Here is a 23,223-nt window from a genome sequence, read left to right as displayed (position 1 = left end):
GACTTGCAGTCCTTGCATCCATAGCTCAGTCTGAGGATTTGAGAGTGGTTACATTTCTCCAGGCTCATCCCTCATCTGTTTACCATAAAAACGGACTGCTTTTTCAGGGTGACCACGTTTGTTGTTGGAATCCCAGATTGCTCCATTATTTAAAGTACAATATATTATGATATTAAAAAGCTGTTTGTTGAGTAATAAATCCACAGTCACAAAGGAAGTGTATGTAGATCCACATGTTTTTAATCAATGCTCAACATTTCACCATGAAAATCATATTTTATGCATCACAGGAAAATGGTAAGACTTTGATCTTCAATACTTTGGTCTTGTTTATTCAGCAACTTCTTTTCCCTGTAAGAAGAAATAAATAATATAATGGATCAGTAATAATAATGAACATGATAAATATATGGATAGAATATAATGGATCAGTAATAACAATCAACATGATAAATATATGGATAGAATATAATGGATCAGTAATAATAATGAACATGATAAATATATGGATAGAATATAATGGATCAGTAATAATTATTAACATGATAAATATATGGATAGAATATAATGGATCAAGTCTTTAGTGCGCAGTACTCAGCTTGGATATTAGATGTTGAAGTACTAACTGAATTACTCTCATTAGATTGTTTAGCCCTTCCTGAAATGTTCTTCTTAGAGATCTTCAATACAGTTGAGTGTAAAAGGTCTGTATTGACCTCTGAGAAGACTGAATCATAGGTGGTGTTGATGTGGTCATATCTGAACATGAGTCAGGTACAGGTTTAGCAGCAGTTCTGTACCTTTCCAGAGTCACGGGTCTTGGCTCTGAGCTTGTTGACCTGAGTCTCAGCGATGTCAGCACGCTCCTCAGCCTCCTCCAGCTCATGCTGAACCTTCCTGAACTTAGACATGTGCTGGTTTGCTGCTTCCTCCTGGGTGAGGAAAAGAGAGGGAGAGCAGAACATCAGCATTTAAAGTTTGATGCTTCAGGTAGCAAATTAATATTCTCTTTTTAGGATAACAATGTATACAGGGAGCTGGATGATACAGCAGAGGAAGTGAGTGGCAGAACAGGGGATCAAACCACTGCCTCCAGCACAATCACTAGACCAGCCCCTGGTGCAGCAAATTCATATTCAACCCCACCTCCTTTAAGTTGGAAACGAATAGGAGGCATTTAGAAATGTGCATCATTTCATCAGCATTTACTTGTACTGTCAATTGTCATTGTTGACTGATGTGTTGTTGCTGTAGCAACCCGTCAAACTGTATGGACATGAAGTTTTGTCAGTGACTCACCGCCTCCTCAGCGTGCCTCTTGTAGGCCTTCACTTTCATCTGCAGCTTATCTACCAGGTCCTGAAGTCTGCTAACATTCTTCTTATCCTCCTCAGTCTGTGGGAAAACATCAAAGAATCAGTGTCAGTATAGTTTTATACACAAACCTCTCTGTGTTAGTGTCAAGAGTGTAAAGAATGCACTTTCTCTTACCTGGTAAGTGAGCTCCTTGACTCTGCGCTCATACTTCCGGACTCCCTTGACTGCGTCTACACCTCTTCTCTGCTCAGCCTCCACCTCAGTCTCGAGCTCACGCACCTTTGTGGAATAAATACATGTAGGCATTTGTTTGAGGTGGTGAAACAAATCTTTGTAAAAACAGAGGTAGAGTCTTTTACCCAGTCAAGGAGGCACACTTGTTGTCTTTCATTATGTTCTTTTCCAAGTGGTTCCCAAAGTGGAATTTACATTTAAATTTGTGAATGAATATTGCTAGCAACAACAGATGAAACTACCAAGGATCTGTGGAACAAGATTAGAAGGTCCAATACAATGTAATATTATTCATCCACTGTTTATGTTCTTAACCCTTAGATGTACAACATGGGCCTGGGAGGCTCACAGGGATACTGGTAGGCCCACTATTCCAACAATTATATATATTTTTTAAACTCAATTCTTCTTGAAGTTATAATTTATAGGACTCTTTTTTTATTTGACCGATTTTGTCGTGCATTTAGCAGTGCATGTTGCAGTACCAGTATGGCCAATAGAGGCCGCCACTCGTCTGCTTTAATGTTATGAGTTTGCTTCTGTTATGGGGGATTGCGAAGTTTGCCAAGTGAGTCCACAGCAAGACAGAAGCACCGACATAAATACATTTTTACGTCTTTATTTTTAAGGTAAGTGAGAGGAGAAGCACAATTTTCTAGAGAGTAATGTTTTTATGTTCTTTCCCGGGGGCCAAGACTTGATTAGTCCAACTATGCACTGCTGAAGTCATAGTAAAACTGTGTGGATAATATTTATATCTGACTCTAAAGTAAGAGTTGTGTTCTGATATTATGAAGGGGTCCCTGATGCAAAGACATTTGGGAACTCCTGACTAAGGTGGGTTAATAAGAGAGAAAGTTGTTACATAATTCTCCTCTGTATTTTACATGATCAAATACATTTCCAGCAATCAGTCTTTCAAACCACCCTAATCCACCCTGCTGATAACTCACCCTGGACTCCAGTTTCTGGAGCTGCTTCTTGCCTCCCTTCATGGCCAGATTCTCAGCCTCATCCAGGCGGTGCTGCAGGTCCTTGACTGTGACCTCCAGGTTCTTCTTCATCCTCTCCAGGTGAGAGCTGGTGTCCTGCTCCTTCTTCAGCTCCTCAGCCATCATGGCCGCCTGGAATAATAGTTTGTTTAATTTATGCACCAATGTTAATGTCCCTCGCAGATCTTTGTTGTTCTTTACCAGCCCAGCTATCATTGGCACATGGGGACAAATCAAGTTGATGTAATTCAAGGACTCACATCAGTGATTGCCTTCTTGGCCTTCTCCTCTGCATTCCTGGCCTCCTGGACGATGTCGTCCACCTCTCCCTGCACCTGCACCAGGTCAGTCTCCAGCTTCTTCTTGGTGTTCAGAAGGCTGGTGTTCTGAAAGAGGAAACAATACTATTTGTTTAGCTCTAAAGAGAACTTACAAGGCTGAAATGATTCAACTCTCAAAGCAAGAATTGTTGAATTCAAGGTGTGTTTAAACGGTATGCTTGGTTGATTTTCATTAGAAATGACTTTGACCCATACCTGGGAGTGCAGCAGTCCAACACGCTCGCTGGCGTCTACCAGCTCAGTCTCAGCCACTTTGCGGCCTCTCTCTGTCTGCTCCAGAGCAACTCTTAGCTCCTCGATTTCAGCCACCATCAGACCGTTTCTGCGCTCCACCATGGCTGCCTGCTCCTTCATGTCTTCTGCGACACGGACGGCATCATCAAGGTGCAATTGGGCATCCTGGGGTTCACAATGACATACGTTCATTAGGACTTGTGGAAGTAGGGGTGATAGAATGTGTGATAGAAATGTTCACTGGGAAGAATTTCCCCAGTATCCCTCCCTTTCTACAGCACATTGTTCACTCTATTCAATTTCTCTGTTCTATTATTTTCTACAGATTCACAAACAAATCCCTCTCCATGTTCAGATTTTTGAACCTGATGTCCCAGTCCCTTTACCTTGAGCTGTCCCTGTACATTCCTCAGCTGTTTCTGGGCCTCAGCGGCCATCCTGTTGGAGTGGCTCAGCTGGATCTCCATCTCGTTCAGGTCTCCCTCCATCTTCTTCTTCACCCTCAGGGCATCATTCCTGCTCCTGACCTCAGAGTCCAGGGTGCTCTGCATGGAGTCAACCACCCTCTGGCTGTTCCTCTTGATCTGCTCCATCTCCTCGTCCTTCTCAGCGATCTTCCTGTCCACCTCACCCTTGATCTGGTTCAGCTCCAGCTGCACACGCAGAATCTTGGATTCCTCGTGCTCCAGTGTTCCCTGGACAAACAGAAGCAGTCAGGCCAATTGTGTTCAATACATTTGGATGCAGGAATTAAATATATATGACTACAATAACCTCCAATACAAGGATCATTGGACTGTAGCTGGTGTTGGCAAGTGTAACACTGCTTTTCCCATCAAACAGCTGTAGTTTGTACCTCAGCCTCCTCCAGAGCGGTCTGGATCTCAGACTTCTCTGTCTCCACGGTCTTCTTGGCCTTCTCCAGCTCATGGATGCTCTTGCCAGTCTCTCCAATCTGCTCAGTCAGGTCAGAGATCTCCTCTGCACACACACAAACACACAGGAGCAGTTTAGACTCATGGGATTTCCAGCGGATATCACCAATGTACTGAAGTTGATATTGAATCATAACTAACAGTAACATTAATTAACAGCACTTCATATGGTCCTACAACTGTAATTGCCCTGAACTTCCTACTGTTGTTAAAGGAAATAGCAATTACAAGTAAAACGATATATACAAATTATACTGTACATGACATTTCTGAAATGGTGTAATAGTAGTTTTGATTTTTGCTGTTCCCTCCATTTTCAAAACACTAGTCAAACATGAGGCAAATAGAACTGCTGTCAAATGCTCACGCTGCAGGTTCTTGTTCTCTCTCTTCAGAGTCTCCAGATGATCCAGAGCCTCCTCGTAGGAGTTCTTCATCTTGAAGAGTTCAGTGCTCATAGAGCGAGCCTCCTTCTGAGCTCCTTCCAGCTCAGCCTGGCCCTCCTCATACTTCTGCTTCCACTCTGCCAGAACCTAGGAGAATCCATGGAATTTTCATGAGAAGTCATAGATGAAGCGTTATTAAATTAGAAATAAGAAAGATTGTACAATTTATAAAAAAATATAGGTTTATTCATTTTCACCTTGTCAAAGTTCCTCTGCTTCTTGTCGAGGTTGGCGGCCAATGCGTTGGCTCTCTCAACATCAATCATGAGGTCCTCCACCTCTCCCTGCAGCCTCTGCTTGGTCTTCTCCAGGGAGGCACATTTGGAGTTGGTCGCCTCAATGGTCTCCTCAGCATCCTGCAGACGCTGGGCCAGCTTCTTCCTGTTGGACAACAGAGGGTGGTTTTATGGTGTAACTTTTTTTACTTTAAAAAACAATACATATTGATGTAACATTTTGTCAGAGCACCCTCACCATCCACACCATATCTGAGTTTTTCTGTTGCGTGCGACTCACTTGGCCTCCTCCAGCTCCTCTGTGCGCTGGATAGCATCAGTTTCATACTTAGTCCTCCACTGAGCCACCTCACTGTTGGCCTTGGACATGCCGCGTTGCAGCTCTGCCTTGGCCTCCTGCTCCTCCTCAAACTGCTCCCTCAGGAGGTCACAGTCATGGCGGGCAGACTGGACACCGTGGGCCAGTGCGTTTTTAGCCTGTGAGAAAGAAAGACAAAGACAGATTAGAGAGAGAGTCAAACAAATGACAGTAGGAGTCTCTGAGGGTGGAGAGACAGTAGGAGTCTCTGAGGGTGGAGAGACAGTAGGAGTCTCTGAGGGTGGAGAGACAGTAGGAGTCTATGAGGGTGGAGAGACAGTAGGAGTCTCTGAGGGTGGAGAGACAGTAGGAGTCTCTGAGGGTGGAGAGACAGTAGGAGTCTCTGAGGGTGGAGAGACAGTAGGAGTCTCTGAGGGTGGCGTAGTCACCATCTGTGTGAAGATATGGCTCTAAACTCTCAATTTTTGGTCCCTTACCTTGACCTCCTCCTCAACCGCCCTCTTTAGCTCCTCCACCTGCTGGGTGAAGGCCTGTTTGCCTCTGGTCAGCTGAGACACCAGGGCTTCCTTCTCCTCAAGCTGGCGACCAAACTCACCTGCAGGGACAGAGGGGCATCTTGTAAATAGGGTCTCTGTTCTCTTGGATTGAAAATGTATTTTGAGGTATCGTAGGGAAATGTAAGGTGGTGAATTATGCAGTATAAACTATGTGCATATAGCTCCCAGTACATTATTGTGTTTTACTGAAGGAAGGCATTGGCTTGTTGTTTATTGTTGATGGTACCATTTTCTGTCAGGAGTCTGGCTCTCTGTCCGCTGATGTCGTTGACCTGGCGAACATTCTCATCATTCTTAGTCTTGAGCTCGCTCAGCTGGTCCTCAAGAGTACGGCATATCTTCTCCAGATTGCCCTGTTAGTGAAACATGTTCCATCGTTACTTTATATATGTGACTCCTGTCATCTTCAGGTCACTTGAATGGTAATGTAGTTGACCCTACTCAACACTGCTTGACCAAAACATCACTACTCACCTTAGCCTTGGCGACGGCCTCCATGTTGCTAGAGAGGTCATCAATCTCCATCTTGTACTCGCTCTTCTCCTTCTCCAGCTTCTGCTTGACGCGCTGCAGGTTGTCGATCTGCTCCCCGAGCTCAGCCACACTGTCGGCCTGCTTCTTGCGCAGAGCGGCGGCTGTGGCCTCATGCTGCAGGGTGGACTCTTCAAGATCACGACGCAGCTTCTGGAACTCAGCCTCACGCTTCTTGTTCATCTCAATCTGAGCAGCAGTGGCGCCTCCGGCCTCCTCCAGCCTCTCGCTGATCTCCTCAAGTTCCCTGGAGAGATCGGCCCTCTGCTTCTCAACCTTAGCCCTGGCAGCACGCTCAGCCTCAATTTCCTCCTCCAGCTCCTCAATACGGGCCTAGAACAGGGGGCAGGAGCAGGGGGATGAACACTACAATACAGTTGAAACAACTGAACTCCACAAAATAATAATAGTATGTATATTTTGCATAAATATGTTTAATACGAAGTTGCACTAATATGTTCAGTAGACAGTGTCCCATGCAGGAGCCAAAACCTCATTGTACAGAACCACCATCTTCCAACCTACTCAGCTGTCAGAAACCACCTGGAAAAATGTGTGCTACCAGAATAATGGTTTTCAGGAAATGATTAAAGTCTGTGCTTTTCTGTACTGGAGCTTATATCCTGTACTGTACCTGGAGTTCCTTGATCTTCTTCTGCAGCTGAGCTCCCAGAGACTGCTCATCCTCAACCTTGCTGAGGAGCTGGGTGGTCTCAAACTCCTTCCTAGGAAACACAAACACGTTGATTGCAGAGTTAGTTTTTGTTTGATAGTGTAAAGAGAGAGAATCATACCATTCACTTGGCTTTTAAGAATCACATGCAAATGCTAATTCATAATAACAAGAATTAGTCAAGAACAACCATTATAGCAGCTAATACTGTAGTCATTTGTTTGTGTTTACTTCTTGATTTTCTCATCAGCTTGCTGCTTATCGTTCTCCAGGTCCATTATGGACTCTTGGGCCAGTTTCAGATCTCCCTCCAGCTTTCTCTTGGATCTCTCAAGGTCCATACGGAGCTTCTTCTCTTGCTCCAGAGAACCCTCAAGCTATAAGATAAAAAACATATATTGTTAAAATCTAAACAACTGAAGATAATATCATCTTACATACTATCATGGCCAAAATGTCAAACTCCACTCACGTCGTCCACTTGCTGTTCCAGCTTGGTCTTGGCCTTGGTCAGAGTGTTGACTTTGTCCTCCTCTGCCTGCAGGTCATCCAGTGTCTGCTGGTGGGCCTCTTGGAGGGCTTTCTTCTCCTTGGTCAGCTTGGCAACACTCTCATCCATAGACGCCATCTCCTCTGTCAGGTTTTTAACCTGTAAATGGCCACAACATAATTATACTTCACCATAAAGGGGAGATAGAGTTTGTTATATATTGCATTCATTTCATTTAGATTTGCACAGCATCAACAATTACTGTACTATATATTCAACACTAGATGTCAGTGTTCACCATGCCAGTCTACTGAATGGAAGTCATAAATGAGGGGGAGCAGAACATACAATGAATGTTGGGAGTACCACGCAACTGAAATTCCACTATTGTGTATTTATTTTTCCTGCACCCACAATACAACTTGAATTCCATTTCTGTTAAACTATGTTTGGAGTTGATTATTGCTTGGTTAGACTGTAAGACACAAGACCTTGTTTTCAGTGGCGTGCTTCTCCTTCTCCACTTTGGCCAGGGTGAGCTCCAGGTCATCAATGTCCTTCTTCAGCTCAGAGCACTCATCTTCCAGCTTCCTCTTCTTTGCAGTCAACTCAGCATTGATCTCCTCCTCATCCTCCAGCCTCTCGGTCGTCTCTTTGAGTTTGGCCTCCTGCTGGATCTTGCTCTTGATGAGCCCCTCGCACCTTTCCTCAGCATCGTTCAGACTCTCTCCTTCCTGATTTCAGAACAGGAGAAAATATCAGCGACCAAACTTCCTGTATCAAAATATACACTTTAGTCAAGAAGGTCAGAGCAAATTAATAGACATTCATGAAATATATACAATATATAACATGGGCATTAAACATGTGTGAGCCAGCAACATACTTTACAGTGTGTTTATATGTGTGTGTATGTGTGTGTATTCATGTATATGTAAATGTGCCCATATGAGTGTAGTTGTTCACTCACAGATGCAACTTGGAGTGCCAGGTCATTCTTCTCCTGTGTCAGGGACACCAACTTCTCCTCCATTTGCTTCTTCGTGGACAGAGCCTTGGCCAGATCTGTCTTCATCTTCTCATAGTTCTCCTTCATGTTGGCCAGCTCCTTCTCAGTCTCAGCGCTCTGCAGCAGGGGCTTGATCTTGAAGTACAACTTCATCCATGGCCAGGTTTTGACATTCATGAATGAGCGGATGTTGTACTGGATGGAGTAAATTGATTCTCTGGTCGACAGAAAGGATGGAGTGGCATGGTGAGTGACATGCTTAAAGCTACATTCTGGGATTAGATGAACAACAAAATGGGGCCCCACACCACTGTTTGTTAACAGCTGAGGAATGGAGCTAGGGAAATGTAACCCCTATTAAATTCAGAGACATCGTGTAGATGCAAGGACTGACAGGTCAGTCATGTTAAGCTCAATAAGCATTTTATATACTTCAAGAATGAAAATAAATACCACAATTTTTTTTTGCCAAGATGTCTACTATTCCTCACCTCCTCTCCATCATCTTGCTAAACTCTCTCCTCATGAGGAATCCACGGCTGAGAGCCTGGACCATGCCGACCAGAGCGGCCAGCTTCTCATCTCTCATCTCCTCCAGGACACCCAGCAGACCGGCTTTGAAGAACACCTGAGACACAGGTTAACACGGTCAATGGAACCACAGATGGTGACAGATAGAAAGGGTCAAACCACTAGATTGATTTAAACAACATTAACTTTGCTATGGTTACAAACATACCATGGGATAGGTTGTTTCTAAGATGTTAGTTATTGTACAGTTGTAGATTAATAATGTACAGATACATATACAGTGCCTTGCGAAAGTATTCGGCCCCCTTGAACTTTGCGACCTTTTGCCACATTTCAGGCTTCAAACATAAAGATATAAAACTGTATTTTTTTGTGAAGCATCAACAACAAGTGGGACACAATCATGAAGTGGAACGACATTTATTGGATATTTCAAACTTTTTTAACAAATCAAAAACTGAAAAATTGGGCGTGCAAAATTATTAAGCCCCTTTACTTTCAGTGCAGCAAACTCTCTCCAGAAGTTCAGTGAGGATCTCTGAATGATCCAATGTTGACCTAAATGACTAGTGATGATAAATACAATCCACCTGTGTGTAATCAAGTCTCCGTATAAATGCACCTGCACTGTGATAGTCTCAGAGGTCCGTTAAAAGCGCAGAGAGCATCATGAAGAACAAGGAACACACCAGGCAGGTCCGAGATACTGTTGTGAAGAAGTTTAAAGCCGGATTTGGATACAAAAAGATTTCCCAAGCTTTAAACATCCCAAGGAGCACTGTGCAAGCGATAATATTGAAACCGAAGGAGTATCAGACCACTGCAAATCTACCAAGACCTGGCCGTCCCTCTAAACTTTCAGCTCATACAAGGAGAAGACTGATCAGAGATGCAGCCAAGAGGCCCATGATCACTCTGGATGAACTGCAGAGATCTACAGCTGAGGTGGGAGACTCTGTCCATAGGACAACAATCAGTCGTATATTGCACAAATCTGGCCTTTATGGAAGAGTGGCAAGAAGAAAGCCATTTCTTAAAGATATCCATAAAAAGTGTTGTTTAAAGTTTGCCACAAGCCACCTGGGAGACACACCAAACATGTGGAAGAAGGTGCTCTGTTCAGATGAAACCAAAATTGAACTTTTTGGCAACAATGCAAAACGTTATGTTTGGCGTAAAAGCAACACAGCTGAACACACCATCCCCACTGTCAAACATGGTGGTGGCAGCATCATGGTTTGGGCCTGCTTTTCTTCAGCAGGGACAGGGAAGATGGTTAAAATTGATGGGAAGATGGATGGAGCCAAAATACAGGACCATTCTGGAAGAAAACCTGATGGAGTCTGCAAAAGACCTGAGACTGGGACGGAGATTTGTCTTCCAACAAGACAATGATCCAAAACATAAAGCAAAATCTACAATGGAATGGTTCAAAAATAAACATATCCAGGTGTTAGAATGGCCAAGCCAAGTCCAGACCTGAATCCAATCGAGAATCTGTGGAAAGAACTGAAAACTGCTGTTCACAAATGCTCTCCATCCAACCTCACTGAGCTCGAGCTGTTTTGCAAGGAGGAATGGGAAAAAATGTCAGTCTCTCGATGTGCAAAACTGATAGAGACATACCCCAAGCGACTTACAGCTGTAATCGCAGCAAAAGGTGGCGCTACAAAGTATTAACTTAAGGGGGCTGAATAATTTTGCACGCCCAATTTTTCAGTTTTTGATTTGTTAAAAAAGTTTGAAATATCCAATAAATGTCGTTCCACTTCATGATTGTGTCCCACTTGTTGTTGATTCTTCAAAAAAAATACAGTTTTATATCTTTATGTTTGAAGCTTGAAATGTGGCAAAAGGTCGCAAAGTTCAAGGGGGCCGAATACTTTCGCAAGGCACTGTACCTGCAACTATACCACTCTATCATAATGCAAATTATAATGAGTTTAGTTTCTCTTCTATACTTGTGATGAATACACAGAACAAGAGGTTGTGTCTAAGTTGTTAGTTACTAATGTCAACAATGTCAAAGTGGAAATATGTTTTTAGAATGTCTTCAAACAATAGGAATTCAACCCCTTTTATACTGCAACCCTATATAGATTTAGGAGTAAAAATGTGCTTATCATGTCAAATAATAAGTTGCATGGACTCCCTCTGTGTGCAATAATAGTGTTTAACACGATTTCTGAATCACTACCTCATCTTTGTACCCCGCACTTACAATTATCTGTAAAGTCCCTCAGTCAAGCAGTGCACATCAAGCACAGATTCAACCACAAAGACCAGGGAGGTTTTCCAATGTCTCGCAAAGAAAAGCACCTATTGGTAGATGGGTCAAACTGATTACACTTTGTGAATTGCCAAGTTACAGTTTTGACTTACATTGGCATGAAATCTATGGCAAATGAAAATGGCTGTCTAGTAATGATCAACAACTAGCTTGAGAGAGCTTGAATAATTTTTTAAAAGAATAATGTTAAAATATTGTACAATCCAGGTGTGGAAAGCTCTTAGAGACTTTCCCAGAAAGGCTCACAGCTGTAATCGCTGCCAAAAGGAAGTCGAACATGTGTTGGCTCAGAGGGTTTAATACTTATGTAATCAAGATTTATTAGTGTGATATTTTAGTGTTTTGTTTTTCATAATGTTATATATGTTAGAATTTTTCTTCCACTTTGACATTAGAATATTTTGTGTCGCTCATTGACAACAAATCACAATTAAATCCCAACTTTTCACACAACAAAATGTGGGAAAAAGTCAAGGGGTGTGAATACTTTCTGAAGGCACAGTAGATAAATAATGTGCACTGATACAGACAACTGCAGCCATACCACTCTAACACAATGTATATGATAATGACTTTAGTTTCTCTTCTATACCTGTGATGAATGACTGGGGAAAAAAACACTACAATGTTTTTCCCCCTTTTCCATTAGTTAAATGAAGAAGAAAGAACATAAGGATGGATAGATCACCTGGAGAGATTTTATATGGTACGGGTTTCAATTATCATTCAAGTTGTGTTTTGTTGTCAGCTTTTATTGGAGGTATTTAACTGACCTTGGTGTGTCCAAACTTGTAATCCTCGTGATTCACATCAATGGACCCAAGCAGCTTCTCAGAAGCCTTCTTGTTGTCCATGAACTGGCCCTCAGGGATGACACTGGCATTCAGTACTTTGTACCTGAATGAGGAGACATTTTTAACATGTCAAGTTGTAATATGTTGGTTATATTTCATAAAAGGTAAGACTATTCTGATGCTGGGAAAACCCTTGTGCATTGGTATGTGTGTACGTGTACCTCTGTTTGAAGTCAGCATAGAGGATTCTGCTGGGGAAGCCCTTTCTGCAGATCCTGATACCCTCCAGTACACCATTACACCTGAGCTGGTGGATAACCAGGAAGTTCTCCATCAGACCTGGTAAAACAAAACAAGTCTCTTTTAATACTAATAAACAGGTTATAGATTGGGATTGTTATGGTTACTGATACTGTACTGATAAGATGACATATTTAATTCAATATTTCTTGTACCTGGAGTCTTTGACTCGTTGGGGATCAGGCAGCGCACAAAGTGAGGATGAGTGCTCCTCAAGTTGGTCATCAGCTTATGTAAGTTCTCCTGTAAGGGGGTTACAAACCATTTTCTCAGGCCGACTGTAATTTAGAATAATTGCACCTTTTGAAGGACTGAATCTACACATTTCAAAAGCTCACCCTGAACTGGGAGGACACAGTCTGCATGGAACCACCCTTCTTCTTGCCTCCTTTCTTGGCTTTATCTGTTAAAATGGGGGAAAGTTAAAGATAACTAGAAAATTACATTTCCTAGAGCGGGTGGAATAAATAGAATAATAATAAGAATATGTAAGAAATCTAGAGTGGTCTTGTTTTCAGAAAGCATATTATTTATAAACCAGAGAATCTCTGGTAAATTTCACACTAGAGACAAATGCTGCCAATGAGACACAGTGATAAACTTTGAGAAATTGTGATACTTTGAAAGACTAAAGAACATTTGGGTCTGAGTTGTAACTAGTATTTAGTTAAATATTGTGATGTGATGCTAGTCTTACCCTCAGGGGGGGGAGGGGGATACAGGACAGCCAAAATTTTTACTGGGGACTTCCCGTACAGCTGACAAACTGAGTCATTCAGGGGGTCCTTGTTCTTCTCCAGCCACCCAGCGATGTTGTAGTCCACAGTGCCGGCGTAGTGCACCAGGGAGAAGTGGGCCTCTGCCTTGCCTTTGGCAGGCTTGGGCTTCTCAAACGCCTTTGTTTTGCCAAGATGCTGGGAGTACAGCTTGTCCTTGAAGGTAGTGTCTGAAGACTTGGGGAACATGCACTCCTCTTCAAGGATGGAGAAGATGCCCAATGGCTTTACGAAAAGAGATGTATATCAAATTAGCAGTGTGTAAAGTACTTAAGTAAAAATACTTTAAAGTACTACTTAAGTAGTTTTTTGGGGTATCTGTACTTTATATACTATTTATATTTTTGCCAACAGAAGGTCGGCAGGTAGTGTAGTGGTTAGAGCATTGGGCCAGTAACCGAAAGGTTGCTAGATCAAATCCCGAGCTGACAAGGTAAAAAATCTCTTGTTCTGCCCCTGAACAAGGCAGTTAACCCACTCATTGTACATCAAAATTTGTTCTTAACTGACTTGCCTAGTTAATTGAAAGGTTGAATTTAAAATGAATATTTTTGCCAACTTTTACTTCACTACATTCCTAAAGAAAGGACATTTTCACTGACACCCAAAAGTTACATTTTGACAGGAAAATGGTCCAATTCACTCACTTATCAAGAGAACATCTGTGGTCGTCTCTACTGCCTCTGATCTGGCGGACTCACTAAACACAAATGCTTTGTTTGTAAATTATGTCTGAGTGTTGGAGTGAATAGCCCCTGGCTACTCGACAATACATGTTGTTTATTTTTTATTGTGTCATCTGGTTAGTATACAGAATTTGAAATGGTTCTTATTTATCCTTTTGATACTTAAGTACATTTTAGCAGTTCCATTTACTTTTGATACTTAAGTACATTTTAGCAGTTCCATTTACTTTTGATACTTAAGTACATTTTAGCAGTTCCATTTACTTTTGATACTTAAGTACATTTTAGCAGTTCCATTTACTTTTGATACTTAAGTACATTTTAGCAGTTCCATTTACTTTTGATACTTAAGTACATTTTAGCAGTTCCATTTACTTTTGATACTTAAGTACATTTTAGCAGTTCCATTTACTTTTGATACTTAAGTACATTTTAGCAGTTCCATTTACTTTTGATACTTAAGTACATTTTAGCAGTTCCATTTACTTTTGATACTTAAGTACATTTTAGCAGTTCCATTTACTTTTGATACTTAAGTACATTTTAGCAGTTCCATTTACTTTTGATACTTAAGTACATTTTAGCAGTTCCATTTACTTTTGATACTTAAGTACATTTTAGCAGTTCCATTTACTTTTGATACTTAAGTACATTTTAGCAGTTCCATTTACTTTTGATACTTAAGTACATTTTAGCAGTTCCATTTACTTTTGATACTTAAGTACATTTTAGCAGTTCCATTTACTTTTGATACTTAAGTACATTTTAGCAGTTCCATTTACTTTTGATACTTAAGTACATTTTAGCAGTTCCATTTACTTTTGATACTTAAGTACATTTTAGCAGTTCCATTTACTTTTGATACTTAAGTACGTTTAAAACCAAATACTTTTACTCAAGTAGTACTTTACTGGTTGACTTTTACTTTTAAGTTATCTTTACTTTTACTCAAGTATGCCATTTGACTACTTAGCCTACCACTGCAAATTAGTGATGTTTCTATTTAGGATCACATTCATTCCTTTAGTAAACATTCTATTTAGGATCACATTCATTCCTTTAGTAAACATTCTATTTAGGATCACATTCATTCCTTTAGTAACCATTCTATTTAGGATCACATTAATTCCTTTAGTAAACATTCTATTTGGGATCACATTCATTCCTTTAGTAAACATTCTATTTAGGATCACATTCATTCCTTTAGTAAACATTCTATTTAGGATCACATTCATTCCTTTAGTAAACATTCTATTTAGGATCACATTCATTCCTTTAGTAAACATTCTATTTAGGATCACATTCATTCCTTTAGTAAACATTCTATTTAGGATCACATTCATTCCTTTAGTAAGCATTCTATTTAGGATTACATTCATTTAGAGGCACATAATAGGAAACATATTGAGTTCTCAACAGTCAGATACGTTGTACCACTGTGATATTGTCTCACACAGGGCTCACTATGAGTTTCGCTTTTGCGGTGCGTTACAATCCTCACAGACAGCTTACCTTCTCAATAAGCTCAATGCAGGCAGCCAAGTCCATGCCGAAGTCAATGAAGGCCCAGACGATTCCCTCCTTCTTGTACTCCTCTTGCTCCAGGACGAACATGGTGTGGTTGAAAAACTGTTGCAGTTTCTCATTGGTGAAGTTGATGCACAGCTGCTCCATGCTGTTGAACTGTTGATGGAGTTTTAAAAGGGATAATTTCATCATACAAGGTTGTAATCCATCTCAATCACATCTAATTGTCTTGTTCTGGTCTCATACTCACATCAAAGATCTCAAACCCGGCAATGTCAAGCACACCGATATAGAACTGCCTTGGATTCTTGGTGTCCAACATCTCATTGATACGGATGACCATCCACAAGAACATCCTCTCATAGATGGACTTGGCCAGAGCACTGACTGAGTTATTAACCTGCAATGATAATACCTCAAATTAATACATGAGATATTGACCATGTCTGGTGATAAGGTGATAAGACCTTGGGATAAACAGCATCACAATTAAAAAAAAGCAATGCGCTCGTCCCAAAATAATTATGGTGCTCAGAACATTTTAGATGCTGTGTTTTGCAGTCTTACCTGAGCCACAGTCTGTCCCTTGGTCACATACTCATTGCCGACCTTCACTCTGGGGTAGCACATAGCCTTCAACATCTCAGCTGAGTTCAGGCCCAGAAGGTAGGCGATTTTATCAGCCACTGGAGAGAGAACCAACAACAATAGCTTTATGAACACAAGACGTAATGGAGAATTTCCATTACAATTTGGCGTCAACAAACAGGATGATTGATCTTCTCTGTGTAGTCCGGCAGTGGGAGAACAAATTCTTATTTTCAATGACGCCTTAGGAACAGTGGGTTAACTGCATGTTCAGGGGCAGAACGACAGATTTGTACCTTTGTCAGATTGGGGATTTGAACTTGCAATCTTCCGGTTACTAGTCCAACGCTCTAACCGCTAGGCTACCCTGCCGCCACAAAATAATTTGTATACAATTTGTATACAATTTTGCATATAATTTACAACAAGAAAGTTAGAGCTAGTCTGAGGAGAAGACTAGAGTTAGTCTGAGGAGAAGACTAGAGTTAGTCTGAGAAGACTAGAGTTAGTCTGAGAAGACTAGAGTTAGTCTGAGAAGACTAGAGTTAGTCTGAGGAGAAGACTAGAGCTAGTCTGAGGAGAAGACTAGAGCTAGTCTGAGGAGAAGACTAGAGCTAGTCTGAGAAGAAAAGAAGGCTAGAGTTAGTCTAGAGTTAGTCTGAGAAGAAGACTAGAGTTAGTCTCAGAAGAAGGCTAGAGTTAGTCTGAGGAGAAGACTAGAGTGAGGGCAAGAAAAGCCCCACTGACAATTGTCGTAGGCATTTATGAGAAGTGTCTACGTGGTCTGAGAACCTCTAAAAAAAGCAAGGTGTTATTGAGCATTAGGTGTTATTGTAGGCATTTATGTGAGAAGTGTCTACATGGTATGAGAACCACTGGGAACAACACAGGGTGCACTAGATGTTAATTGATATGTATAGGAAGCAACGGCAAGAGAACCATTGAAGATACATATGCATGCATATGCGGTAACGACAAGAGAGTAGTTGAAGATGCATAAGGAGTAATAAGGGAGATTACTGAGTGTGTTTGAGAATAGTACTAAGTGAATGTGGATGTGAGTATTGTGTGATTGACTAAGCAGGAATTTAGCCCCGGTTTGAGAGATGTGTGAGTGTGGGATAGCGTGTTCAGCTGGAAGTAACAATCATTAAACGGAGAAATCGATTTAAAAAAATATAAACGCAACTTGCACACCCACACGTAGACATACGTAAGTGGTGTAAAAAGTATTCTGAGATATGTTCAGAGTGGTCCCTTTATGGATCATGTGATAAAGATAAGGTTAAAGCATTGAATCAGAGCCTTCATCAAGAATGAAAGGAATACCACCCCGGTAATAAATTTTGAAACAAAACCCATGCAACCATATATGTCCGAGTTGTCATCAAGCTTGTATTGACTTCGTGAAACGCTCCAGTTAACTGTTAATAAAGATGGATTCATTTACATTGAGTGTGCGTCCTTGGTGGAGAATTTACATTACACTTTCATGTGGCACTGTCTGTCTTTGGTGTTCTATTTCTATGTTGGGGACTGGGAATGGGACTAATGCTCTACATATTGTATATCTATGAGTGGGACTCACCCTCTGTGCCGTCTGGCTCGGCCTGCTCCTCACGCTGCTTCTGCTTGAATTTCATGTTGCCATGGTGCACTACAGCTCCTGTCAGCTTGTAGATTCCAAGCTTCTCCTCATTAGTGAAGCCCAGGATTGTAATGGCATCCTGACATTAAAGAGGAAGTACAACAGAGATGAACTGAACAGTAGTTTGGTCAGTTGCACTACAGTTCTGTGCTGCTCACTGAGAACCAATGGGATGGATTGATTTGACTCTTGGCAAACACATTAGTAGATGGCAGCACAAAATGAGTTTTCACAGTTCCACAGGGCACTTAGTGGCGCTCTCTTGTGAATGTCTTACATGTATGTGCCTCAAGGCGAAGTGTGAAGGCATGAAGAGTTCCTTGAGGCACATGTCTAACTAACACAAGGCATTTAGAATCAAACAAAAAATACATGAAAATTCCCAGCTGCCACCAAGTTGGAATTACACAGAGCATTCAGTGTGTATGGTGGTCCTATCCATTCCATATCTAGAGTTTGGTTAATCCTTTGTTTGACTCACATCTGTGGCATCCAGCTCTTCATTGTCGTCGATGCTGGCCACAGCGATCTGTCCCTGACTACACATGGGGAAGTCGTAGGGGTTGGTGGTGAGGAGCGCCAATTCTGTGGACAACAAAGTTAAATCTCATAGAATTCTGCTGTCCTACTTTACAGTATCTCTCCCTCCTTTACTCAATAGATGGACTCAATGATACATGTAGTATTACTAGTGCATCACAGTGTATTACTTCATAGATATTTCCCAGAGACCTGACCCATGTCTAGATGCCTTGTTACCTTGGATGTAATCATTGTAATAGTATTATTAGTGTGTACTATGAATATCTTTTATATATTCCATAGATGGGGGTGGGAATAATTTCCCCTGAAACTCTACTTTGTCGTACCAACTATGTCAGGTTTGTGGCCTGTCATCATCTGGAAGAAGATGTGGTAGCCTCTCTCGTCAGGCAGCTGGAAGGAGACTCTGGACTTCTCCAGCAGGTCTGAGGGTGAAAGAGAGAGAGCAAGTGACACAGAGAGAGAGGGAAAACATAAAATGAAATCAAATTTGATGATATGATCTCCAAAAAATAATCTGTGAATTTAGGAAAGATTTTAGAACCAATCAAACCAACTCACAGGTCTCAATGTCAGCTTTAGCCAGTTTACCAGCTTGGAAGTGAATCCTGATGAATTTACCCTGTAGTAGAGCATGGGGGTTAGAAATAGGTCAACAAATAAATCAACATTTTACTTTGAAAGAGACCTTCAACTGTTACAGTTTGTTGGACATCTATTGATTTAACAATAGGGAACTACTGAAATATATTTTTCCAAAAAAAGGTAACTTCCAACGTCTGCCCTTCACACTTACAAAGCGAGACGAGTTGTCGTTCCTCACTGTCTTGGCATTACCGTAAGCCTCCAGCAGAGGGTTAGCTGCAATAATCTGATCCTCAAGAGACCCCTGATTGAGACAAACACAAGTTGCTCAAAAACTGGAAAAGTGTTCAAGTTTGTTTTCGCTCGATTGCTTGAACAAATTTCTTGAAACATGATTCACAGCTTGAAAAAAAGTTTCCACAGCCAAACCAAACTGAAATGTGATGAAAAGGCAAACATGAGAACAACTTACCTGCATTTTGTTGGGGTCTGCTTCCTTCTTGCCACCAGACACTGCAATGGTGGCAAAGTACTGGATGACACGCTTGGTGTTGACAGTCTTTCCTGCACCGGATTCTCCACTGGTTTATATGACAGAGAAAGAGGGGTTTTAGTTACATGTTTGAGTGTCAGATTGGCTTTCACTAAGAAATAGCATAGAAAAATACACTGTTAACCTGTGTTCTGACATAAGTCTTTAACAAATAATCCTTCTCATCGACTCGTTATTACACATAACCTGATGCTCTAATCCATCCATAATGTCATGTATTTCATCACACCAAGTGACCCAACTTATTACAATAGAAACACTTTCTCAAGTGACATTTTAGTAAACAACTTACGTAATCAGGACGGACTGGTTCTCCTTATCTGGAACCAAAAAACGCATTACTTATCATACTCAAGCAACATTGTGAGGACATTATTGTATTCATAGCATCATCACAAATGTCATTTTCGAACATTTTCCATTCAAGTTAAATCAGATATTTCCAAACAAACTGTTCTAACCTAGACTAGAAAACTCTGAAGCATATTTTAACACCCAACTATCCATCCATCCATCCATCCATCCATCAGCACTTATGGACTTTGAGAAATATATACACTTGTGGACATCCATATAGCTCCAGTTTTATGGATTGTCTAATCATGTGAGAGACACAGACTAGGTCTCGACCTTTAAGTCTTTACTGAAGACTAGGGCTAGGATCAGTCTGTCCTATCTGGTGCAATTCTCCTGTCTTAACTGGTGTCCTGTGTGAACTTAAGTATTCTCTCTCTCTATCTCTGAGAACCAGAGCCCTAGGACCATGCCTCCTGGCTGTGCCCAGTCCACCTGGTCGTGCTTCTGCTCCAGTTTCAACTGTTCTGCCTGCGGCTATGGAACCCTGATCTGTTCACCGGATGTGCTACCTTGTCCTCGACCTGCTTTTTTTTGACTCTCCCTATCTGTCTCTCTCACTCCCTGCTGTCTCGACCTCTGAATGCTTGGCTATGAAAAGCCAACTGACATTTACTCCTGAGGTGCTGACCTGTTGCACACTCTATAGGCACTGTGATAATAATTTGACCCTGCTGGTCATCTAAGAATGTTTGAACATCTTGTAGAACGATCTGGCCTCAATGGCCATGTAATCTCATACACTCCACCCGGCACAGCCAGAAGAGGACTGGCCACCCCTCAGAGCCTGATTACCCTCTAGTTTTTCCTTCTACATCTGCATTGCTTGATGTTTGGGGTTTTAGGCTGGGTTTCTGTATAAGCACTTTGTGATATCTGCTTATGTAAAAATGGCTTTATAAATAAATGTGCTTGATTGATCCAACCATCCATCCATGAGAGCTCGTACCAATCATCATGAACTGAAAGGCGTTGTCAGAGACGGAGAAGATATGGGGTGGAGCCTCCACTCTCTTCTTCCCTCTGTAGGCGTTGACAACCTCTTCGTCGTACACTGGGAGCCACTTGTAGGGGTTCACCGTGGCACAGAAGAGCCCAGAGTAGGTCTGGATGAAAGCATAATTAATTTAGGAGATTAACAAAGTCAGATTGACATTTACCTGGATTTATGTGAGGATGTGGGTGTACTTTGGTTTACTGATGTGGATCTACTGTATTGATATGTTTTGGTTTCTACCATTCATTTATGTGTAGGACTGTATGTGTGTATTTATTATCTTCATGTGTGTGTATTTATTATCTTCATGTATGTGTGTGTTTATTATCTTCATGTGTGTGTGTTTATTATCTTCATGTATGTGTGTGTTTATTATCTTCATGTGTGTGTGTTTATTATCTTCATGTATGTGTGTGTTTATTATCTTCATGTGTGTGTGTTTATTATCTTCATGTATGTGTGTGTTTATTATCTTCATGTGTGTGTGTCTTTGTATGTGCAGGTTTCTTACGTAGATCATCCATGCTGCATAACGCTCTTTGAGGTTATACAACACAGAAGCTTCATTCAGGTAGGTCATCATGGCCATGTCCTCAATCTTGTCGTACTTAGGGGGGTTCATCTCATAGATGTCTGCATCTTTGAACTCTTTTCCTTCCTGAAACAGTCAGAAATCTAGATTACACACAGATCAAACTGGACATGACTGAATGATTTTTACTCATTAAATACAAGCAATCTTTAAAAAAAATCATATCCACATTTAGTCCCACTACTTGGTTATCACCCACTGACACATAACTGATGATTCTTGACAAGTCATGAGAAATTCTAAAGGTTCTGAAGGTTATTTTCTGCTTACAAAAAAACATTGGATGTTTGTTTTTGCATTTAGTTGACTTTTCAAGAATTAGAGTAATTGCACAAACTTGAATTTGAATTATTTTCTGATCAGACTTACCTCCTTACTGCCGTCAGGTTTCGTGACTGTTACAGTACACTTCCCATCGGCCCTGGCAGTGACTAAACCCTTAAGGTACAGCTCCACCTTGTCTGTCACATAGCAGGCGTTCTTTGAATCAAAGGGTGCGGCTTGTGCCTCCATCCTCTCCTTCTCAGACTTACGAAGGTATATGGCAGCCTTGCCGTAGATTTGCATCTCCGCGTCCGTACTCATGGTGACGGATAACTAGTAAAGAGATGAAACATGAAACATGATTGACTCTGTGGTGCTTCCTCCCCAGTCAGCAGAGTTATGTGAGCGGTATCTCACAAAATATTGTCATCACTTTTTATGTGGAGACTCAAACCATGTCTCACCTTCTTTTTCCCCTCCTAAAGATGAATGTGTACTTCTTGGAGGACCCTGTGACACATTAGAGTGTTGTGAAAACACACAAGTCTAAAGCCTTATAATTTATCCCCTGAAGGGCTAGAAAACATTTAACTCAATCATTACATGTCTAATTCAACTACAGGTGCAACTGGTAACTTTCATTTTCTACACATCCACACATTCTGTCAGGAATTCAAATAAATTCCCCTGAAACCCAGTTACATTCTAGAACACCACCTCAATTTACTACACATTCTGTCAGGAATTCAAATAAATTCCCCTGAAACCCAGTTACATTCTAGAACACCAACTCAATTTACTACACATTCTGTCAGGAATTCAAATAAATTCCCCTGAAACTCAGTTACATTCTAGAACACCAACTCAATTTACTACACATTCTGTCAGGAATTCAAATAAATTCCCCTGAAACTCAGTTACATTCTAGAACACCAACTCAATTTACTACACATTCTGTCAGGAATTCAAATAAATTCCCCTGAAACTCAGTTACATTCTAGAACACCAACTCAATTTACTACACATTCTGTCAGGAATTCAAATAAATTCCCCTGAAACTCAGTTACATTCTAGAACACCAACTCAATTTACTACACATTCTGTCAGGAATTCAAATAAATTCCCCTGAAACTCAATTACATTCTAGAACACCAACTCAATTTACTACACATTCTGTCAGGAATTCAAATAAATTCCCCTGAAACTCAGTTACATTCTAGAACACCAACTCAATTTACTACACATTCTGTCAGGAATTCAAATAAATTCCCCTGAAACTCAGTTACATTCTAGAACACCAACTCACTTTACTACACATTCTGTCAGGAATTCAAATAAATTCCCCTGAAACTCAGTTACATTCTAGAACACCAACTCAATTTACTACACATTCTGTCAGGAATTCAAATAAATTCCCCTGAAACTCAGTTACATTCTAGAACACCAACTCAATTTACTACACATTCTGTCAGGAATTCAAATAAATTCCCCTGAAACTCAGTTACATTCTAGAACACCAACTCAATTTACTACACATTCTGTCAGGAATTCAAATAAATTCCCATAAAACCCAGTTACATTCTAGAACACCCTTTCAAGTGCAGGAGCACCACTTCTGACTGTAAATGAAAGTCTCAGATTTGATGTAAAACACATTAAAAAATACATTATTTTTAATGCCACTTGATTTAATATTGTAAAATCTTACAGAACTCAATTCAAACAGTGCAGTTAGCTACTGCCTCCGTTGCTGAGTACAAAGATGAGACAAATGTACAACTCTAAGGAGGTGGAGAGGTCTTACCACAGAGGAAGAAGGTATCTGACTCATAGATGCTGGGGCCTCAGCCTCCTTATATCTGGTTGGAAGTGCCAACCAAG

At 41.0% G+C, this 23,223-nt stretch overlaps 1 protein-coding gene across 1 annotated transcript; it reads right to left on the bottom strand.

Moving 5' to 3' along the window:
- Positions 1 to 218: 218 nt before the first annotated feature.
- LOC110513772 (myosin heavy chain, fast skeletal muscle) lies at positions 219 to 23,223 on the bottom strand. Its single transcript, XM_090195012.1, has 41 exons — positions 23,147 to 23,223; positions 21,807 to 21,852; positions 21,448 to 21,675; positions 20,998 to 21,144; positions 20,439 to 20,595; positions 19,428 to 19,455; positions 19,055 to 19,163; positions 18,794 to 18,886; positions 18,559 to 18,619; positions 18,324 to 18,422; positions 17,936 to 18,039; positions 17,395 to 17,533; positions 15,786 to 15,904; positions 15,469 to 15,618; positions 15,204 to 15,374; positions 12,927 to 13,230; positions 12,568 to 12,632; positions 12,385 to 12,472; positions 12,151 to 12,268; positions 11,909 to 12,032; positions 8,806 to 8,942; positions 8,276 to 8,531; positions 7,797 to 8,039; positions 7,288 to 7,464; positions 7,047 to 7,192; positions 6,777 to 6,867; positions 6,086 to 6,475; positions 5,838 to 5,964; positions 5,531 to 5,649; positions 5,016 to 5,212; positions 4,697 to 4,880; positions 4,421 to 4,586; positions 3,975 to 4,099; positions 3,505 to 3,813; positions 3,080 to 3,283; positions 2,804 to 2,929; positions 2,505 to 2,675; positions 1,492 to 1,596; positions 1,300 to 1,395; positions 801 to 932; positions 219 to 351 (listed from the first exon to the last, which is right to left on the bottom strand). Exons 3-41 carry the CDS (start codon positions 21,661 to 21,663, stop codon positions 331 to 333), a joined length of 5,814 nt encoding a protein of 1,937 aa, XP_090051138.1. The 5' UTR covers positions 21,664 to 21,675; positions 21,807 to 21,852; positions 23,147 to 23,223; the 3' UTR covers positions 219 to 330.

Source organism: Oncorhynchus mykiss, chromosome 13 (genome assembly GCF_057628025.1).
Source record: "Oncorhynchus mykiss isolate SJ-2025 chromosome 13, ASM5762802v1, whole genome shotgun sequence".
Taxonomy (NCBI): domain Eukaryota; kingdom Metazoa; phylum Chordata; class Actinopteri; order Salmoniformes; family Salmonidae; genus Oncorhynchus; species Oncorhynchus mykiss.
Note: the sequence above shows the minus strand (reverse complement) of the source record. Positions and strands in the feature narration are given on the sequence as shown.